The sequence below is a fragment of the Aristolochia californica genome, unplaced genomic scaffold, assembly GCF_029961685.1.
Source record: "Aristolochia californica isolate CCGP_79_NKW_82.1479 unplaced genomic scaffold, dmAriCali1.0.hap1 SCAF_8, whole genome shotgun sequence".
Classification (NCBI taxonomy): domain Eukaryota; kingdom Viridiplantae; phylum Streptophyta; class Magnoliopsida; order Piperales; family Aristolochiaceae; genus Aristolochia; species Aristolochia californica.
In genome coordinates, this window is record NW_027182279.1 from 2448573 (window position 1) to 2470651 (window position 22079).

Consider the following 22079-nt stretch of genomic DNA (forward strand, 5'->3'; position numbering starts at 1 on the left):
TAAATGTAACATAATACATATTTTAAAATTTTTATTAACTAAATAATTTATTAAAATTTAAAATCATATGTTTATATTTTATTTTATTTTAAATTTACTATTAAAAAATTAAAATAACATTTTAAGGTATTTAAATACAAATATAATTTTCAAAATTAGTTTTATATTTTATATTAAATTTATTAGTCTAAAAAATAATAAGTTAGTATTTTTCTGTATTTAGTGAATACAAATTTTAAAATGTGTATTATGATAATTTTATTTTTTAAATAATTTTAAATACTCAAATGGGTTCCAACGCAGGAGTATTTTAATCCAGAAAGATGATGATGCCGGCCGGCTCCAGCCAAGACACAGAAACTACAAATACTTCCAATCATGATTCCACCAATGAAAAGCTCTCTCACCAGACATCACTCCTCTTGCAGGCCGATCCCTTCCGACGGAGTCTCTCATGCCTTCATCAACTTTGATCAAAAGTTCCATCCACCTGCTGAATTCATCGGCTTTTGAATATTTTCGCTCGAAAGGAATAATGGGTCTCAATGATTTCTTATCACAGACTTTCTTCATCGTCTTGTTCATAAGTCTTCTGTACAGGGGTCGCGTGTCAGCGGAGGTTTATACGGTCGGGGGCGACGAAGGCTGGACTACCTCGAACAACTATCTCGAATGGTCGCAGGGGCTTAATTTCACAGTAGGGGACGTTTTAGGTCAAGAGAGATCGAAAAACCGAACCTCTAATTATATTTCTGCTTCTCGTAATCTGCAATTTTTAACCCCGGGTCTCCATTTTGTTGCAGTGTTTAATTACGTGAGAGGGCAGCACGACGCAGTGGAGGTGACGGAAGACACTTTCAGATCGTGCGATGACAGCTCGGGCGTTATAAAGAGGTACGTGACCGGGGACGATGAAGTCACGCTTGAGGAGGCTAGGAAGTATTGGTTCATTTGCAGTATTTCGGGGCATTGCCTGGGAGGGATGAAGCTTGCGGTGGATGTGAAAGGAGTGCAGACGGAGACCAATACCAATGGACCTGCTACTGATCAGGCGGGTAATGGAACCGGCAGCAGTCAAAGGTGGAGTTTCAGATCGATGGGTTTGATCTGTGCAACGCTTTTAATATTGTTATTGTCGATCTGTTGATTGTTAGCAAGGATCATGAATCGGTTGATTGCCAAATATGAAAACGAGTCGTACTTTTTGTCTGGTTTTTGTTGATCAATGTTGCTTTCTTTATAGTTTTGATGATGGTTGACGTTAGTTTAAGGAAAGGAGGTGAGGAGACTTGAGAATGAGTCTTCTGATGGGTTGGCTGCATTAAGGCTTAGTTTGACCTAAAACGGCCCCGCTGGATCGAAATTAAAAAAATCGAGCGGAAAGGATCGATACGTACCCAACTGAAATTTTTCACGTGAGAATTTTATTGTAACTGAAAAAAAAATGAAAGTAGTTAGAGGCAGTGGTGGCGATGGTGGAGGTGATGAGAGTTGAGCTGTTGTTCATGGTGATGGTGGTTGTCGTCGTGGAGCTGCTGTTGGTAGTCCGCCGGACCTCCTTCCGTCGTGGCTTCGGGTTCCGACCATCCGCTTGTTGGATTGCGGGTAAGCTCGAGCAGGGATTCCCGTATTTGTTCTGCTTGAACGATTTCGCTGTCTCTCTTCTGTTCATCGGATGTTTCTATCTGTTAATTTCCATGCAGTTTTTCTGTTTCTTTTTTGTTTGATTTGAGTTGCGGAGAAGAACGGAATTTACCTCGGCTTTGACGACGTTCAGGACGAGGCCTCTGAATGTGGTTATGTTGGCGTTGGTTACTTCTAGCCCCAGAGAATTCATGGCCTCCATTAGCCTCACGAACCCTCCCGTCTTGTGTTCGCAGAAAATCTTCACGAAGAATTCGTTCCCGTAGTTAACCTGGCTCACCTCTACTTGAACCTTACGTGTTCAGTAGAATTGGATGGGTTAATTAATGGAACCGTGGGTGATGATCGATTTACATGTCCCCGCAGGAAAACAATATGGGTTACCAGTAGATGATACCTCCATTTGCTGTCCCTTGTCGTCGTTGCTCACAGAGTCGGGATTTTGCTTCGAAGCATCGGAGGTTTTGTTGCTGGAAGAGCACCTGGTTCCCTGGTCGACGATTACCAAGCCTGAACTTTCTGTAGATTTGTTGTCACCGTGAGCAACCGCATCTTGATTTTGAGTATCCAGTTGGCCGTTGTTGGCGTTGCCGTTCTGCTTTACTGCTTCTTCCTCCGGTGTTTCCTCCAGCTCGTCCTGGAGACCTTTCACTTGCTTCTGCAACTCCTTTACAAACTCAATGGCATCTCCGAGGATCGAAGCTCTGTCCATCTTCAAAGCCAAGATATTGAAGAACAGCCGAACAGTCGGAGAAAAAAAATGTCCAATGCAGAGAAGCAATTAGTAACGTATTACCTTTGTGATTTTCGGGACTAAAGCACGTAAAGCGTAGAGCCTATCATTCAGTTTCTTTCTTCTCTTCCTCTCTGCTACTAAATTCTTCGACTGGTTTCGCCTGCCCGACTTACTCGCAACTTTTTGGTCATCATCATCCTCGATCTGATCACTGCAATCTGATAAAGAATCGCCCCTACCCATCTCTTGTTTGACCGACTCTTTGTCGTACTCCGCCAAGCCATGGTGCAGACTCGGGTTGTTACCCTGTATAGATGGCTGCAAGGTAACAATTTCCTGAAGGCCATGGTCGATGCCGGAATCGAATGATGTGAGCTTGTCGGAGACGATATTGTCGAGCTGCTGGTTACCAAGGAAATTAAGAGGCGAATTGCAGAGGCGGATTTGGTCTTGCGGAAATCCCCAGGGTAGGCTAAGATTATCCGTAGCAGGCTGCATCCATGGCTGGAAATGGTGATCAATGGTGTTCTTCAAGGAGTAGCCATTGCAGGAAAAGGGTTTCGACATGTGGTGATCAATGGTGTTTCCTGACAAGAAGCCGTCGTTCAGAGCCGAGCTCCCGAGTGTTTGATCATGGAAATTGGGGTCCCAGGAGGGGCTGTTGCACTGCGCCATAACGAACTCTACGATCTGATGATCTTCAGAAACCTGAAATCACATCAAATAAGCTATTAATTTACACAATTAATCTTCCTTGGTTGGAAAGAATGGCACGAAAAGATCATTTTGTTTGGCTTAATTACGTTTCGGATCATCAGGAAAGCATGATTTCAAAAGAAGAGCGGTGAATCAGGAGAAAGAAGGGAGAAATATATTACGTGTTTAGCAACAAACAGTTCGATCAGTCCACTTGTTACCGGAATCAAGACCTTTGTCTTAACCATTTCCTGCATTAAAGCTTCTGAGATCGAGGAAATTTCTTCAAACGGAGCCAATATGGAAGAGAGGCGGAGACAATACCGCATTTGAGAAATCTGAAGATGAAATGCTGGGGAGATTCAACCATAATGGTTTATTTGTAACCAAAGCTTCTGTGTGGTTCCTGTTTGAAAATTACAGTTAGGGATAGAGGGAATCGGAGAGAGGGGAATTGGAGGAGAGGTAGAGGAGAGGGAGAGGGAGGCATCGCACCCTGAGTCCAAAGCCATGGAAAGAGGCAACTCATCCAGAGCATTACAGGCTTTTGTTCTTGGGTGCTGAAACATTACATCTTTGCAAACGAGCAAGGGAGATGCAGCAGCAAAGTGATGATCATCTTCTTCCCGGCTTGTTTCTGCCCCTCCGCAGCAGCAATCCATCCACTCAATACGCCTATAAACAGAATAAATCAAATCAAATACTTTTAAACTGCGAAGAACACTCCTGCAACTACAAAGAATTCATTTAATTTCTCTCACTTTTGATCATCACTGAGTGTCCAAATCACACAGTAATCCCAGCTTTTGATCCCCACCAGCGGTCTTAGCTTCTCAGTGCATCTCTGAGAAATCTTCATGTCTCCTCTCTCACGGGGAAGCCTACAGAAGAACCTCGATTTTTTGAAGCAGATCTTCCTATAATTGCTACATTATGCAGAATTACGAATCCGGAAGAAGAAGAAAGAGTTTTTTTTTGTCTGCTTCTGTCTTTTTTACTGCAATGACAAATGAGAAGAGGCCAGTCTGAGTCTCTGACAAAGATGATAGCTATCGATAACTGCAACGTGATTCAATTCAGGAACCACATCTCAGACCTTTCCGAGAAATTCCTGCAGATTCCCAGAAGAGGAAACCAGAGAGAAACTTGTAATTTTAATGGAGTATGGAAGAGAAAACCCTAAAACGGATTATTATATTTCCATTTGGAGTCTGTTTTAGGTAGGTGAAATGCAGCGAAGGCGTGAAGTGGTCAGCTAATGAGGCCATTAGGGCATGCTTTCTTTCTTCAATTCAGGTATGGGCAACTTTGTACACGTATCAGGTTAAATCGGTAAATCTTGAATTAAAAAAATAAAATTTCCCCAAGTCTTCCAAACTTAGACTAAAAAATATACTAAACATATCCGTTTTGTTCAATTATTTTTTAATGCATTTTGTTTTCGTTTAATTAAGCGATTAACAACCCGATAAACAACTAAATAAATGAAAATAGTAAAAAATGATAAAAATATATAAAATTCAATTTTTTTAAATATAACAACTTTTTTATAATGCTTGAAGACAATAAAAAGTCATATAATAAAATTATAAGAAAATATAATAATTCCCCTACGCACTCGGTAAATGAGTAAAATTATCTGATTGCATATATGTATAAGACTTTTGTTCCATTTTCGTTCCGTTTAATGAACAACATATGAAAAAATAGGTAATCAGCTAAAATGACATCCCTAATTGAATTTTGGGTTTTTATCTATTAGTTTAAAATTTTGTATAATAATTGATTTTATTTTTCTAGTCTAGGTGCCACCAATGCAGTTTAGGTAATTGACTTGGAGAATACGATTGAGGAGCTTACACAGATGAAGAAGGTGGTCACATAATAGAGAATACTTAGTATAGCAACAAACTGCTATGAGTTAGCTTCAAGTTTAGATATTTCAAATGACGGGGTTTATTAGGTTCTTGTGGCGTCATACCTCCTTCTGGTTATTTTGGTGGATCATTTTATTTAATAATTCAAAAATACTACGAAGCATAATTTGGATAGTTCAGTGCTCCGCCTTAAAGCCCGACTTATGTCTAAAGACTAGACTCAGTGGTACATGGTTGATTATGAGGAGACATTCTCACCTGTAGCCAAGCTTAATTCAGTATGACTTTTACTCTCTCTTGCTACAAACTATCGGTGGTCTGTCTGTCAACTTGATGTAAAAAATACCTTATTCTTATAGTGGCAAGATCTAGAGGTGGAATATTGAGCTTGTAAGTAAGAAGTTGTGGCTGAAATTAATATCAAACACATTTGATTTTTGTACACAAACTCCAATGCAACTAAAATGCGGAAAAATTCAGAAAGGGACTGAGTTAAGAAAGAAAACTAAATGACAGCTCCATACTTAATTTTTGATACCTTCTTCTGCACATCAAATCAGGGTCAATTCAATCTGAGAGGAAATTTTGAGTTCGTAAGGAACGATTTTAACCCAATTTTTCTCTGAACATCAATGTGTTGAAACAGCTTTGAGTACATGAAAACGATTTGAACGCAATTTCCATTGTTTTTCTCTTCCTGTGGAACAAATTCTGTAAAGTTCAAATAGTGAATGGCGGCGCGGTTGTGGAAATAATTGGTTTCCCATTTAATATGATGCAGCGCAGAGGAACTGTAGACAGCGAGAGGAGAACGCAGTACCGCCACAGATCTCGGTATCCGCCACCGAGTTTTTATTCTGATCTTCGACGGTTTGGGGAGTGCTCTGCTTCGTCCGGGAGAAGATGACTGAAACCACCCCAAACCACACTCAGACGGTCGAGGGCTGGGCTGCCCTCGGACCCAGAGGAAAGATCACCCCCTTCGTCTTCAAGAGAAGGTATATACTGACCTTGTCCCATCCAGGCTGGAAGCTGAATCACTGGTTCGTTTACCCATCTCGTCTTGCTGAAATTTTCTTCCGTTTTCTGCAGAGCAACCGGCGTCGACGACGTTGTCATCAAGATCCTCTACTGCGGAATGTGCCACACTGATCTACATTACATAAACAACGACTGGGGCATCGCCATGTACCCTCTCGTGCCCGGGTATGTCGAAGGAAGAAAGCAGAAACATGTCGTGATTGTTTTATGTTCATGAGCACAGGTTTCTCCTTCATGGAGGTCGATTGCTGATGAACTGTGATGTTGTCAGGCATGAGATCACAGGAGTGGTAACGGAGGTGGGAGCGAATGTGAGCGAATTCAAGATCGAAGACCGAGTGGGAGTGGGCTGCTTGGCGGCCTCTTGTCTCCAGTGCGAGTTCTGTAACGCCAACGAGGAGAATTACTGCGAGCAGATGCAGTTCACCTATTGCGGCATCTTCTGGGATGGAAGCATCACCTACGGAGGGTATTCCAAAATGCTGGTCGCCGACCGGAGGTGAGCCTACCTTGGTTCGCAACCACCTTTGTCAATAAAAAAATATTAAAAAAATTAGCAAAGTATGTGATGCAGGTATGTGGTGCACGTTCCGGAGAATCTACCAATGGACTCTGCGGCGCCGCTTCTGTGCGCCGGGATAACAGTGTACAGCCCCATGAAGCAACACAACATGTTGCAGGCCGGAAAGAAGTTCGGAGTGGTGGGACTGGGCGGATTGGGGCACGTAGCGGTCAAACTCGGGAAGGCGTTTGGGCTGGAAGTGACCGTGATAAGCACCTCTCCATCCAAGGAGGAGGAGGCCAAGAGCCGCTTGGGAGCTCACAACTTTCTCCTCAGCACCGATTACGAACAAATGAAGGTTCTCTTCTTCCAACCCTTTGCCCTAATTTCAAAAATTCTTGCTCTTCCCACACGAGACTGCTATATTGATAATTATTCCTATATAGAAATGAGCCGGAAAACTGTATCCAATTTTGGAATCCTCGGCTCTCCTAGGGTTGCCTATGTGTTCGTTTACCATCTCTGCACTGATGATGTAGTGATATGTAAGCAGTCAAAGGTTATGTGTCGCTTTTATCTGTCCACATGTACAGTAGACCGGTCAAAATTGGGTGATTTTGAATATATGGCTTTTTAAATGGTTATTTTGATAAAAAATTCATCTTAAAATAACACTTCTTTGGCAAGCTCTTGATAAAGATTATGATGGCTTAGTTTGTGGTTCGAAACAGAAAGAATCTCGAACATTGGACTACATCATCGATACAGTCTCTGCTCCGCATTCTCTGGGGTCCGTCCTGGAGCTCCTAAAGGTGAAGGGCATCTTGGTGCTCGTGGGTGCACCAGACAAACCGGTACAAGTTCCCGTGTTTCCTCTCATTTTCGGTAAGATCAGCTCCACCATCTGTTCACTGTCATTCACCGTAAAACTTTCGGTTTCAAAGAGAGATAACAGAGAGAGAGAGAGAGAGAGAGAGAGGTTTTAAAAGATTTTTGCTTTGCAGGGAAACGAGTGGTGGCTGGGAGCGTGATGGGAGGGATAAGGGAGACGCAGGAAATGCTGGATCTCTGCGGAAAACACAACATCACTTGCGATATCGAGCTCATCAAGCCAGACTACATCAACACGGCAGTGGAGCGGCTGGCAAAGAACGACGTCAGATACCGTTTCGTCATTGACATTGCCCAGGAATCCTCCTGAGATAAACACCTTACTTCATTGTCCTTGATCTTTGGGGCTTTGGTTTTTCAGTTTCGTTCAGCTTGTATAATCTGTGTTTGTGATAATAATTTATCAGCTTTGAAGCTCTTGAACATTCATGAATTCCTCTCAACACGAGATGTAACTTTGAAATTTTTGTTAAAAATCAGGAGTACGATTGCCACTTTTAAGTTTTTTATTGAAGATTCATGTAAAACTCAGTGTTATAAACCAGACTGAATCATTCCGTTGAACTAGATTCAAACGGATCTGGAACCATGCCCATGTCAATATATGCAGAAACCTGGGGAGGGTAAAAAATCGCCCTTTCGCGGTTTATCAGGTGAACTATATCAAACCTGGTCTTCTCGCTCCCCTCTTCAACAGCATGGACAAGGGAAAAAGGGAAAAAGGGAAAGGGAGGGGGCAGTAGATCCCTGCACCCCTTTCCGCTTGCCTCTAGGACTGTAGAGGAAGAGTGGAGCCTCGCCTCGCCTCACCCACCTTACTACAAAAATGACATTTTTACCAGTCGGATTTTTTTTGAAGAAATTAATTTCATTAGCGGAAATACTTCTATCAGTGAAATCTAATTTTCAGTAGGAGAGGTTTTAACTTTTCCGAAAAAAAAAAATCACCTGCAAAAGATTTCTCTGGAAATTTTTTCCTCTCTCGGAAAACCTTTTTTCTAGAGAAAGTATTAATTTTGTTGTTAGAAAAATTTTCAACAAAAACTTTTCCTTTCATGGAGAAAAGTTTTTCCGAATTAAAATACTGAAAAAATAACTCTTACCAAAACTAAATTTTTGCTGGGAAAGGATTGGAGACCTTTTCCACCAATTTTTTTGTTACAAAAGTAATCTTGGTGAAGACAAGTAGTTAGGTTCAGAATCCCACACAAGTAGAGGAGGTACTGAGCCAAACCAACTCGCAAGCTGCTCAAACTCGGTTGAATTGGAATAAGGCTAATTAGTATAACAAACCAAGCTCAAGATTTTCGAAGCTCAGCTTGTTAGCTCATGAGCAGATGCATTAGCTTAAATTTTCATACAAAAAATACTCTTTACCCTAACTGCTCTCGTAAATTCTCTTTTTAGTTGGTTGATGATTATTTTTAGTTACCTCAAACCTCATATATGATCGATCATTCAACCCTTTCAGGTCCCTCAACATTTAAGTTGTTGTTTGCTAATAGAATAAATATTATTGATGGAGAAGTTCGCTCTTTCTATTAGGTTTATTAAGTTGGCTATTGTAGATTATGCTTTGTTGCAAAGTGTTTGACTCTACAATTGCGTGCAATTCAATGGTACTAAACTCATCACCAAATTCTCTCTACTCATTTTTTTAATTTATAAAAATTTGGAGTTATAAATGTATGTTGAGTTCGAACTCAGCTCGAGCTCAAGCTTGAACTCATTTAAAAATTTTGAGCTTGAGCTCGACTTCAATTTAAGGTTCGATGATGAGCTCGAACTTAAAGTCTTAAGGTCAAGCCACAGGTTTGAGCTTGGTTGGACTCAGTGCCACCTCTACTAGCAAGGAATGTCAAAATTCTAGAATAGGATGCCAATAATTCTTCTCCATGCAAAAAGAAAACTCTAGAAAGCCTCCTACATGGAATCCACAACAAAGATTTTCAAACCTAAAAGATTCTCATTCTAAGGAGAAGATATTTCATCCTCAAATCTCTCAACCAAAGGAAATATGTTGATTTTTAAGACTCCATAAATTACATCCTAAGTAGAGAGAAGGAAAGAGAAAAGAGGAGAAGAGAAGAAAGAGAAGAGAGGATAAATTCATTTTTTCCTAAATAAAGTGAAGAGTATCTATAATATTTGCTCTAACAGCCCTTAATCGATTCCATTGATAAAGGGTTAGAAGTTATGATTCCGTCTTTTAAGTGGGTTTGATCAAAAGAAAAGGAATAGGATTTTAGATATTTTCATACATTTTTACAATGTAAGTTGTACAATTGGTTCCTTGTTTGTTCAGATTTTCCAAGAGATTCAGAAAGAAGACTCACGGAATAGTGATCTCTCGATGGAACGAGTTTGAAGTAAAATCCCATTCCAAATCCCTTCTCGTGACATCTAGACACCATTAACGATGGTATCTCGTGCTGCATCTCTATTCAGATTTAAAAAGTAGAAAACTAGTGATTAACGTGAATCGTAGAAGTCAAGAGGGGATGAACACTGCACGCATGAAAGAACGACGTAATGAATCAGCAGAGAGACCCACGAGATTCAAGAGAGTTACTTTGAGCGAGAGAAGTAAATATATGCGCAGCAGAACTACAAATCTCGCTACCGGAGCTGGGAAAGATGACTGAAACCACCCCAAACCACACTCAGAGAGTCGAGGGTTGGGCAGCCCTCGAACCCAGAGGAAAGATCACACCCTTCGTCTTCAAGAGAAGGTATATATTGTTCAGCTACTAGCTCAGGAAAAGGAAAATGCTGATTTCTTCCGTTTTCTGCAGAGCAACCGGCGTCGACGATGTTGTCATCAAAATCCTCTACTGTGGTATGTGCCACACTGATCTCCATTACATTGACAACGCCTGGGGAATCACCGTGTACCCTCTTGTGCCCGGGTATGAACATGTAAATCTGCTCGTGTTTGCTTCTGGTTAAAATCACGGGGATCGATTGTTGATGGGATACGGGTTGTGTCAGGCATGAGATCATTGGAGTGATAACTGAGGTGGGATCGAACGTGAACGAATTCAAGAGCGGAGACCGAGTGGGAGTGGGCTGCTTAGCGGCTTCTTGCCTCCCGTGTGAGTTGTTGAAAATCAACACCAGCGGGCCCAGCTCATGTGGGCCCATCTTTTGTTTAAGTTGTAAACGCACAGTGCATCGGGAGTAAGTGAGGAAATAAAATAAAAAAAGGTGAAATAAAATCACGGGATAGAAAAACGAAGAAAAACAGAAAGGGGGAAAATACGCGAGAGAGAAGGAAAAAGGGAGCTAGGGCAAGAGAAGTGCGTTGCCAGTGCCGGAAAGGAAGGTCCTGTTGTCGGTGTCGTCGCCTTCGTAGTTGCCACAGAAGAGAGAGCCGTAGAGGCTCGTTGTTGCTAGAACAGAGAACAGAGTGTTGTTTGCTGTTGTTGTCGTAGTTGGAGTTCGGGACTGTTGTTGGAAGAGGTCAGGGTTGCACGCCGACGTTGTTACCGGAGAGGAGAGAGCCGTGGTGGCTCGCCTTTGCTGGACAGAGGCGTCGAGGAGCGACGCTGCTGCTGAACAGTGTCTGTGTGCGTAGAAAGGAGGTTCGCTTTTCTCTCAAGTTTTATTTTTGTTAATACTTTGTTTGTGAACTCGATTTGTGTATTTTATTATGAGAAAGTGTATTTGCCAGATGTTATGGTGTGTATTCAGAATGTGGATTGAATAGATTAGTAGATTTGTGGTTGTGTTTGTGAAAATTAATTCAACAATTGGTATCAGTGCGGGACGGTCAGGGACCGTTGTTTGTTTTGGTGAAGGTATCTTAAGGTGTGAACAGTAAGGTACTCTGCAAGGTTGTTGTTATCTGAGGTTATTGGGTAGAGTGAAGTTGTGCTAACATGATGAATGACCTTCATGTGGGTGGAGGAGTCAAGAAGTTCAACCACAAAAAACTATAATACGTGGTCAACATGTATTGAGTCTTACCTACAAGGTCAAGACCTGTGGGAGGTTGTTGGTGGCAATGAAACTACACAACCAGTGGCAGTGGATGCCAATGGGACCCTACGAAAATGGAAAATTAAAGCAGGTAAAGCAATGTTTGCTTTAAAGACCACAGTTGAAGAAGAAATGTTGGAGCACATTCAGGATACAAAAACACCGAAGGAAGTATGGGACATCTTTGTTGTATTGTTTTCAAAAAAGAATGATGTAAGGTTGCAACTGCTTGAGAATGAGCTATTATCAACGGCGCAATGGGACATAACCATTGCTCAATACTTCCACAAGATGAAGTTGATATGCAGGGAAATTTCAGATTTAGACCCAAAAACTCCCATTGAGGAAACCAGGATAAAGAGGATAATTACCCATGGTTTAAGACCCGAATATCGAGGGTTCATTGCCATTATATAGGGATGGCCGACTCCACCATCACTTGTTGAGTTTGAAAATTTATTTGTTGGTCAAGAAGCCTTGGCTAAGAAAATGGGAGAAGTCTCACTAAAGAGTGAGGAGGAAGCGCTTTACACTAGCAAGAAGACAGGTAATGTAAAGCGATACACTGGCAGTGGGTCTAGAAAGGATGGTGACAAGGTGAAAAGTCACCAAGAAGAAAGAAGCTCTTATCAAAAAAATCATCAAGAAGAAGGATGCTCTCGTCAAGGGGGAGCTTCGAAGAATCGTGAAAATGGTAGAAGGTTTGATGTCAAGTGTTACAACTGCGGGAGGATGGGCCACATAGTGAGAAATTGTTGGTCCCAGAAGCAGTCTGTTTAAGGTAACACTGCCAGTTACACATCTCAGGAGAAGATTGAAGAGGAGTGGGATGCTGAAGCACATTTTGTTAAGGAGAAGGAAGAATGACACTTGGTTATGGGGGAAGAAGAATTAGCCCTCATTGTAACAACACTTGAACAGATAAGTGATGATCTGTTGAAGAAAGGGGTTGATAAGATAGTTCAAGGCTTGATTGAGGAGTTGGAGAGGAACGTTAGGCCTATTAAAGGGCGTGATGACGTGAAAGTTGTTGTTACAGTATCTGCTGGTAATGATGAGGTCATTGGGATCATGGTATCTGATGCAATTGATAAAGTGGGTCCTGATGGTGTACTGTCTATTGAGTATTCGTCATCCTTTGAGACCACAGTTGATGTTGAGGAAGGAATGGAGATTGACAGAGGTTATATCTCCTCTCAGTTTGTTACAAACCCAGAACAGTTAATCGCAGAATTTGAGAATGCTAGAGTTTTGGTGACTGACTAGAATAATTTAACAACCATTATAGCTGATGCTGCAACAAAAGATGAAATTCAGGCTAGGATTAATCAGATAAAGAAGGAGTTGGCTGAAACAGATTCTGTTTATGATTCAAAAAATTTGGTAGAGAGGATTGCCAAGCTGTCAGGTGGAATTGCTGTCATAAAGGTTGGATCTGCAACTGAGACGGAACTTGGGGACCAAAAAGTTCAAATTGGAAGTGCTAAGAATGCCACTTTTGCTGCCATTGAGGAGGGTATTGTACCTAGAGGTGGTGTTGCACTAGTCCACTTGTCTACATATGTCCTTGCCATCAAGGACAAACTTGCAGACTCTGATGAGCTACTTGGAGTAGACATCGTATAAAAGGCTTTGGTGGCACTTGCTGTGTTGATTGCTCATAATGCAGTTCTCCATGAAGATCTTGAGTTGGGTTCTTGGAAACAGCTACAGAGGTTATCACAGATAAGAAGGTTTTGAAGAAGGTTTTGAAGGAAGGAAATAGCTATGAAAAGCCAAATGAAGAGGTTTGTCTTAGAGTTAAACTGACTGGAGAAGCAAGAAGGATTCAAGATGGAGATGAGCCAATTTATCGGAGAAGGCCAAAAGATGTAGAGATCAAGAGGTGTGACTGTGTAGACAAAACATGATCTAGGCATAGGTGCTTGTGTTGAGGGGGAGTGTTGAAAATCAACACCAGCAGGCCCAGCTCATGTGGGCCCATCTTTTGTTTAAGTTGTGGACGCACAGTGCGTCGTGAGTAAGTGAGGAAATAAAATCAAGAAAGGGTGAAATAAAATCACAGGATAGAAAAAAGAAGAAAAACAGAAAGGGGGAAAATACTCGAGAGAGAAGGAAAAAGGGAGCTAGGGCAAGAGAAGTGCGTCGTCGGTGCCGGAAGGGAAGGTCCTGCTGTAGGTGTCGTCACCATCGTAGTTGCCATAGAAGAGAGAGCCGCAGAGGCCCGTTGTTGCTGGAACAGATAACGGAGTGTTGTTTGTTGTTGTTGTCGTAGCTGAAGCTCGGGTGATGCAGGCGAGAATATTTGATGCGGGTACATATTCGGATCCGGTGTAAATAGTCGAATCCTTAACCGGATTTTTAGTCGGAATCAGATCTTTAGTTGGATCCTTAATCGGATCTGCTGTATTGAACCCGGTTTAGGGTTTGCTTTATTTTGAGCTGCAGCCCGGGCTTGTCGGGGGCGTTGAGTTCAGTTAAAAGACTATTTAGGTTTTAGGGATGGGGGTTGAATGATATTTCGAATCGATTTAGAGAATTTCTCTACGATTTCAAGGTGGATTTCGTGCGTTCCTCCCGTGATTCTCAACTTGATCGGCCTACAGGATAATCACTATTTTGTCCGGCGTCAGTTGGTATCTAAGTTTCAGGCTCGAGAAGAAGCTGATCTCGCCAGAGACGCTGCAGCGAGTAGAAGGGTCGACGAAGACGACGCCGTCGCCATCGCCGTCACTGTTGAGCTACCGCTCAACACTGTTGTCGTCGTCGTTGAGCTACCGCTCAATGTTGCTGTCGGAAACACTAGGGATTCAACCGAGCAAGTCCAGAAACAAAGCAGTGACTCTGGAGTTGCCGGAAGCGAGGGAATCGACAGGGAAAGGGTTCGGCATCGATGTCGTCAGCGCCAGAACTATCGTTCGACGTCGTCGTTGCTGTCGCAGTAGCCGGCACAACCGTCGACGGAGCTGGCCGAATAGAACGAGTTCGGGACTGACCGAACACAGAAGCGCTGCAACAGAGGTTCGACTGAGAGAGGAGAACCTCGCACGAGGTAGGTGCACCTCGGGCTGCCGAAGACGACGACCGGAGAGGGCCACCGGAGAGGTCTTGAAAAAAAAAGGACTCTGAAATCCCGATTTCGGGAGGAAATTTCCATCGGCGTCGGGACAGTTTCCAGCGTCGTGGTATTTTTGATTTGGGGACAAACCTAAGTTATCTGATTTTATTTTTTTATCATTTTTTTATTAAAAAAAAACTAGTGGACAAATATTGTCTTCCATGGCTGGTGGTCGTGGTTGTAGCCATAATGTTCAGGCAGTGATATTGGAAGATTTGCAGAGGCAAGTCGCAGAGTTAACCCAGCGTCTCACGACGCAGGATTTTGGTTCTCGTGAGATGGAAGATCACGATTCCGATGCCAAGGTCGAAAACCCAGATCATAATCATACTCGATTCGGGGAACACCGTAGGGATCGACCTGTAGACCTCAGTTTTCGCATGACGCTACTCGAGTTTTTTGGTACGTTACAAGCCGACGGATTCATTGACTGGTTGCAGGAGATATAGCGTATCTTTGAGTATAAGGAAGTCCCAGATAACGTCAAGGTGAAATTGGTTGCCATGAAACTGCGTGGTGGGAGCAGTTGCGGCGATCACGAGACCGACAGGGCAAGGCCAAACTCACTGATTGGAAGAAGATGAAGAAGAAGATGAAGGGTCAATTCCTTCCTTTCGGTTACACTCAAACCTGTTTCAGCTACTTCATTTGTTGCGGCGAGGCTCGAGATCAGTGGATGATTACACGAAAGAGTTCTATCAGTTGCTTGCCCGGAATGACTTATCTGAGACAAAAGAGCAGTTGGTGGCACGGTATTTGGGGGGGTTACGACAGCCCCTGCAGGATGTCCTCTGTCTTCACTCGCTGTGGACCATTTCTGAAGCCTTCCAGCGTGCATTGGCTGTGGAACAACAGTTGAACCGGAGGCCCATGATCAGAAGCGATCAAAGCAGCCCACCAGCTCATCCTACAGAATCCGTTTCTGCCCCGCAACCTACACAAGGTACTTCTACTTCACGTATTCGATGTTTTCGATGTGGTAAACAGGGCCTAAACCCTGCTAGTCAGAAGGGCAAAAATCTTCTGATTGAAGAAGAAGTGGTAGATGAAAATGCGGAGCTTGGGGAGCCTGTGTATGATGATGATGAAGATGGAGATGTGTTGTATGGTGATGTCCATGCGACTCTGGTTGTTCGTCCGAGTCTGTTGACTCCCAAGGTGGATTTAGGGGATGATTGGTTGCAGACCACTATTTTCCACATGACCTGCATAGTCGTCGATAAAGTGTACACGATGATCATTGACGGTGGCAGTCGTGAGAATGTCGTGTCTGAAGAGACTGTCCAAAAATTGCAGTTGAAGACGGATAATCATCCCAAATCGTACAAGTTGACATGGCTGACTAAAGGCATTGAGGTACCAGTAGATCAGCGATGTCTCGTATCTTTTTCCATCGGCATGAAATATTTCGATACCGTTTGGTGTGATGTTGCCTCTATGGAAGCATGTCATGTGTTGTTAGGCCACCCTTGGCAGTATGATCGTCGTGTTATTCATGATGAGCGGAAGAATACCTTTTCCTTTAACATCAACGGGAAGAAAATTGTGTTGGCACCTCGTCAGGCAAGACCCACTCCTCCTCCGATGGCTGGTATTACTAACCTGCTTTCACTGTCCAGGGTTTTCGTCGAACATGGAGACGTCGCGGAGGATCCTCCTCCTAGACTGCCGCCTGAGCAGGCGCAGCTGGCCATTCCCGCGTGTCATTTGCGGCCTTCTGACGTTTTTCATGTCCCCCCCCTTTGTTTCCTTATTTTCTGGGTTCCGCTACCACTATATGACCTCGAGGGCGAGTTCTTTCCAACCCGAGGAGATTGATGCAGGCGAGAATATTTGATGCGGGTACATATTCGGATCCTTAATCGGATCCGGTGTAAATAGTCGGATCCTTAACCGGATCTTTAGTCGGATCTGTTGTGTTGAACCCGGGTTAGGGTTTGCTTTATTTTGAATTGTAGCCCGGGCTTGTCGGGGGCGTTGAGTTCGGTTAAAAGACTATTTAGGTTTTAGGGATGGGGGTTGAATGATATTTCGAATCGATTTAGAGAATTTCTCTACGATTTCAAGGTAGATTTCATGTATTCCTCCTGTGATTCTCAGCTTGATCCGCTTACAGGATAATCTCTATTTTGTCTGGCATCATCGGGACTTGGGACTGTTGTCAGAAGAGGTCAGGGTTGGACGCCGACGTTGTTACCGGAGAGGAGAGAGCCGTGGTAGCTCGCCTTTGCTGGACAGAGGGGTCGAGGAGCGACGTTGCTGCTGAACAGTGTCTGTGTGCACAGAAAGGAGGTTCCCTTTTCTCTCAAGTTTCATTTCTGTTAATACTTTGTTTGTGAACTCGATTTGTGTATTTTATTATGAGAAAGTGTATTTGCCAGATGTTATGGTGTGTATTTAGAATGTGGATTTAATAGATTAGCAAATTTGTGGTTGTGTTTGTGAAAATTAATTCAACATGAGTTCTGTAAGGACTTCGAAGAAAATTACTGCCAACAGATGCAGTTAACATATAGCGGGATCTTTTGGGACGGAAGCATCACCTATGGTGGCTACTCCAAAATGCTGGTTGCGGACAGGAGGTGTGCACATTGCCTTGATCACTTTGATTGTGAACTCTCTCCATCACGAATCTATTTTTATAAAAAATGCAAATGGAGAGAAGGGTGGAGCCAGCCACTCTCCCCCCTCCTTTGACCGCCGGAGAAGGCCTCTGCCCTCCCCTACGATATGCAGAAGCCGAAAGTCAGAAGATTGAGAGAAGGAGACTCTCCTGATTATAAATTCCGGCTGGACTGGATCACGTCTCCTGGTCAATAAATTAACTGGATTGGATTTTATAATATTGGCTCAAAGGCGACAAATTATTATAATGCAGATTCGTAGTGCACGTACCTGAGAACCTACCGATGGACGCCGCAGCGCCGATACTGTGTGCCGGAATAACAGTGTACAGCCCGATGAAGCAAGACAACATGCTGCAGGCCAGAAAGAAGTTGAGCGTGGTTGGTCTGGGAGGATTGGGCCACGCTGCAATCAAATTCGGAAAAGCGTTTGGACTTCACGTGACCGTGATAAGCACTTCTCCTACAAAGGAGGAGTCCTGGAGACGCTTGGGAGCCGACAACTTCCTCCTCAGCACCGACTCCACGCAAATGAAGGTTCTCTTTCTTGGAACTCTTTCAAGTCCTCCATTTGCAAACTTCCTCTAAAAATGAAGTTTCTCTAATGGCGTTATTCTGGTCAGAGACAGAAAGAAGCCCGAGCATTGGACTACATCATCGATACAGTCTCCGCCCCACATTCTCTGGGGTTCGTCCTCGAGCTGCTAAAGGTGAAGGGCATCTTGGTGCTCGTGGGTGCTCTAGACAAGCCAGTTCAAGTTCCGGTGTTTCCTCTCCTTTACGGTTTGATCGGCCCCTTCATCCGTCCATTATCGTTCACCGTAAAAACTTTTGAGTTTCAGAGAAAGAAGAGAGAGAAAGAGAGATTTTAAAAGATTTCTGCATTGCAGGGAAACGAGTGGTGGCTGGGAGCGTGATAGGGGGGGATGAGGGAGACGCAGGAAATGCTGGATCTCTACGGAAAACACAACATCACTTGAATGAAGCGACTGGCAAAGAACGACGTCAGATACCGTTTCGTCATTGACATTGCCCAGGAATCCTCCTGAGATGAACCCATCTCATCCATTCCTTGTTTAAGTTCATCGTCCCTGTAATTGTGTTTTTGCTTCTTCAGTATAATCAGCGTTAGTGACGCTACCAGACCCATATTCGACGCTCTCTTATAATCAGCACTAGTAACTTTGACTGGTCTGTTTTTTCGTTTTTATCCAACAATGGAGGCTTTCTCTCGACAGTCTTTAGTGAACTCAACCAGGGAGAAAGGATTGCGCACTTATTGAGTTATCTCCACACTACCAGACCCATATTCAACGCTCTCTTATTCGATAATTCTCCATTGGCAACTCTTGACTCAGAAGCTTGACCTTGCCGATAAATTTGGTAAATGACAGAAAAGGAAGAGAGAAGATGAATCGTCATTTGATCAAAGGTTTCTGCAACTCATGTGGGCCAAAGGAGTGGCCTCCAAGGGAAGGCTTCCATTTATTCTCGAGCAAAGAAGGTGGCGCCCCTCTTTATGACTGCAAACCATGAACCAAATAGAATTTGATTCACATTTCAAGATGAATGAAATATACTTGAAACCACTTTTTTTTTTGTTCTTTAAATGACATGAGCAGAATTTTAACTTCAATTACTTTTCTTTTTAACAAAGACATTCCCGAGTTCAAGTCGTAGGATGAAAAAAATAAGAAGTTAGGGCTTACGTGGCGCGAGATGACAGGGCAAAAAGAAGGTTAATAGATAATGATTCGGCATCGTACCTGGCAGATGATGTGTCGGAATAGTGACGTGGCAATCGATGTGCTCATCTACTCACACTGTACTGATGATATGGCGATACGTAATCAGTCAAAGCTTACGTGTCACATTTGACCTATACACATGTATAATGGACTGGTCAAAGTTGGGTATTTTTCAAAATAAATTCATAGCGTCGTCATTTCTCAAAATATGTTTTTGAAATTGGGTATTTTGGAAAAAAAACCCTACTTAGTTCAATGAACGATTGGATGCTCAACAGTCAAATTATGTGTGATTGATCAAGAACTCCATTTATTAAATCAATTATCTACTTGACATGAATTTACAAATAGACTAAGGTCAAATAATTGAACCATCTGATTAGAGTCTAATGAGTAAATTAATTGACTACTAAATAATGTGTAAGACTATTAGAACTCCATTTGTTAACTTAATGTCCTACTTAGATATGGATTAACATATAAACTGCCATCAATTGATTATTTAATTGTCTGATAGGATGCCAATAGGTTATCCAAATGAACATTAGACTCCTAGTAGTCAAAAGATTAAAATAGGTAAAGAAGACCCTTTACGATTACTCAATCGATTAATGAACATGAATTGATAGATTGATTATCATAAATAAGCTAATACTTACATAAAGGGTCTTCTTTATGACACTCGACTATGTGTCACCTCCTTTGCTTAAGTGACATTATCATCTAACGGTTCCAAATTTGACCAAATTAAACTCTAAATTTTGAGCATTCATTGACCATAGACATAGTCCCTACAATTTTCTAAAACATGTGGCTTAGAAGACTTGAATAATTATAATCAATGCTCTAATGCTCAAGATGAGGATGACAAATCATTCATGCCAAACCTGCATATTACAAGCAAAAACGTTATGGTCAAGTTTCATGTTGCAATTACAATGGCAAGCTATGCTGGATGGTGTTGGAACCATAACAGACCAGACCCAGTACTAGTGAGCCTCCGGTTCAGGTTTTATAAGTTTGGCTTGGCGGACGGAGAAAAGGAGACATAAAAGTGGGCTGTTGGAGAGCAGGAGACGAAAGAAAAATATATTTTTTTCTGGTATGGTTTGACTAGAGATAATGTCAATCCTTGGGAGAGAACGATAACAGAAACGAGTCCTGTCATGATTTTCGGGGAAATTCGGCCGGAAAATTGACAGAAAGTGGAAATCGCGTGAAGGTGGGAGAAGCGGTGAAAACGAGTTAAAGCGAGCTGATGTCTGTTTCCTTTTCTTTTAAATTTGCTCTGTTGTTTCCTTGTTTCAGACGCGCTTCAGTTTGTGAGCTTTCTGAGTCGGTCGAGGCAAGCTCTGTCTTCTTGCTTCACAGTTTTTCGTTTCCTATTCTGTCTCATATTCTGGCTTCTGTGGCGAAAGAAAGTTTTCCCGTGGCTTGACGAGTTTTCTCCTGTCTTTGCTTAATCTGTTCAGTTTGCAGAGGTGGAATTAAAGTTGGTAGGTATTGATGAAGATGAGAGCTTCTGCCGTGAAGGCCCGCTTTCGCCTGCAAACGTCAACAGGTGAGCGATTGCTTGGAGAACCCTTCTGCTTCTTTTCCGAATTCACGTATCGGTTTAAGATCGAAACCTCTACAAATCGTTTTTTTTTCTCAGCTAATGATTCTAGTTGTTTCTTCGTCAAAAAGATTTCGTCCCAAAATTTTCACGTTTAGCTGATTAGATGTTTAAGTGTTTTCACTTCACTGATCCTTCTGGGGCGGATTTTACTTCCATTAGAGAGAGTTTTAATAGTTTTTTCTTCTGTGTTTGATAGGGATTTCCTTTCTTTTTGTCCTCTCCAGGTACGTTTCCGAAGGAGCAGAGAGCTGACGTATCCAACAAGTTAAATGTAAATCAGGAATACATGCAGGCCTTGAGAACAAAATCTTACACAGATATATGGACCAAAGTTCACGGGGAAACAGGAAGATCAGATGAAGAACAACAACAAATCCCCGCAGTATTCCCCCTTCATCCACCGCCAAATCTCTCGTCTAACCTCCTCGAACCAAGGCAAGAAATCTTAATGGCGGTCGGTCACGATTCCCACCTCCACACCCTCCTTCTCGATTACTTCGAGCGAAGCGTGGAGGCCTTCGACATCTGCCGCACGCTTCTCGGTAGAATCAACCAGACTCGCTCGAACTATCGCATAATCCAGAAAATCCTCAAAGGGGTCAAAAGGGTGTCTGGAGATTACACCGAGGAGCAATGCCGGTTTATCTCCACAGAGCTGGCCTCCTTCGCCAAGCTCGAAAACCCTCTCTCTGGTTCAAGCCTAGTGCAATTTGGCCAAGTTCACGACCTCTACAACAAGTTGCATGGACAGCTTACCTCGACTCGGAGAAAGATCACCCGAAGGGTGAAAATAGTCAGATTCGTGAAGACAGCCTCGGGAATAACCCTGTTGATCGTGTTCGGAGCTCTCAACATAACTCTGATGGCGGTTGCAGCGCATACGATCGTGGGTCTCGCATCGATCCCCATTTTCATCTGCCAGTCTACAGCTTTCCTAAAACGAGGTCTCTCGTCTGAGAATAAGCTCAGGGAGAGATCGCTGGTGAGAGTGGGAGCTCAACTGGAGGCAGCAGCGAAGGGGGCTTACATACTGGACCGGGATTTGGAAACGATGAGCAGGCTGGTAAGGAGATTACACGACGAGGTCGAGCACAGCAAGGCGATGATCAAAATATGTCTGAGGAGCCCGAAAGGTCATCTTCTGAGAGAAGTGGTGAAGGAGTTCGAGAGCAGTGAATGCATCTTCGTCGACCAGCTCAAGGAACTGGAAGAGCATGTCTACTTGTGTTTTCTTACCATTAACAGAGCCAGAAAGCTTGTTGTGCAAGAGTTGTCATTCAAGCAAAGAAACACATTAAATGGAACACCAGATCCCTCCTAAATAAATCAAATTCGTTCATTTGATTCATATTCGTTTTGTAGAATCGAAGTCCAGGATTTGTTCAGTTCAGTTCGTTCTTTCTGCTAAGTATTTGGTGATAATGATAAGGATAAGTATCCAAATATAAGTACCAAATAAACTCAAATTCAAACTAAGAGTTGTAATAGTCACTGTTGTAATTCTATAAATACATGTCTCTTCCTCGATACTTCGACTAATTGAAGGCATAGAAACACCTTTGAGTTTTTGAAATTAGTTGTCGATATTTCGGGTAGGAACGAG

The 22079-nt window shown here is 42.8% G+C and overlaps 4 protein-coding genes and 1 pseudogene across 5 annotated transcripts; 4 read left to right on the plus strand and 1 right to left on the minus strand.

The window, feature by feature from the left end:
• The first annotated feature begins 535 nt into the window (after nt 1–535).
• LOC137939421 (chemocyanin-like) lies at nt 536–1147 on the plus strand. The gene has a single exon (XM_068784689.1). It carries the CDS (start codon nt 536–538, stop codon nt 1145–1147), a length of 612 nt encoding a protein of 203 aa, XP_068640790.1.
• Nucleotides 1148–1310: 163 nt separating this feature from the next.
• On the minus strand, nt 1311–3948 carry LOC137939466 (transcription factor ABORTED MICROSPORES-like). 2 transcript variants are annotated; one of them, XM_068784735.1, is made up of 8 exons: nt 3838–3948; nt 3572–3751; nt 3401–3482; nt 3259–3315; nt 2441–3088; nt 2042–2356; nt 1757–1936; nt 1311–1664 (listed from the first exon to the last, which is right to left on the minus strand). In XM_068784735.1, the coding sequence occupies exons 1-8, from the start codon at nt 3933–3935 to the stop codon at nt 1455–1457; spliced, it is 1770 nt and encodes a 589-aa protein (XP_068640836.1). In that variant the 5' UTR covers nt 3936–3948; the 3' UTR covers nt 1311–1454. The 2 variants fall into 2 exon arrangements, with proteins under 2 accessions (XP_068640836.1, XP_068640835.1); XM_068784734.1 differs by having other exon boundaries at nt 3259–3327.
• Nucleotides 3949–5856: 1908 nt separating this feature from the next.
• LOC137938818 (probable cinnamyl alcohol dehydrogenase 6) lies at nt 5857–7881 on the plus strand. Its single transcript, XM_068783866.1, has 6 exons — nt 5857–5951; nt 6046–6159; nt 6266–6493; nt 6569–6854; nt 7228–7381; nt 7501–7881. Exons 1-6 carry the CDS (start codon nt 5857–5859, stop codon nt 7695–7697), a joined length of 1074 nt encoding a protein of 357 aa, XP_068639967.1. The 3' UTR covers nt 7698–7881.
• A 2143-nt stretch (nt 7882–10024) lies between these two features.
• LOC137939025 (probable cinnamyl alcohol dehydrogenase 6) lies at nt 10025–18159 on the plus strand (annotated as a pseudogene).
• A 2205-nt stretch (nt 18160–20364) lies between these two features.
• LOC137939422 (UPF0496 protein At1g20180-like) lies at nt 20365–21797 on the plus strand. Its single transcript, XM_068784690.1, has 2 exons — nt 20365–20419; nt 20701–21797. Exons 1-2 carry the CDS (start codon nt 20365–20367, stop codon nt 21795–21797), a joined length of 1152 nt encoding a protein of 383 aa, XP_068640791.1.
• Nucleotides 21798–22079: the final 282 nt, after the last annotated feature.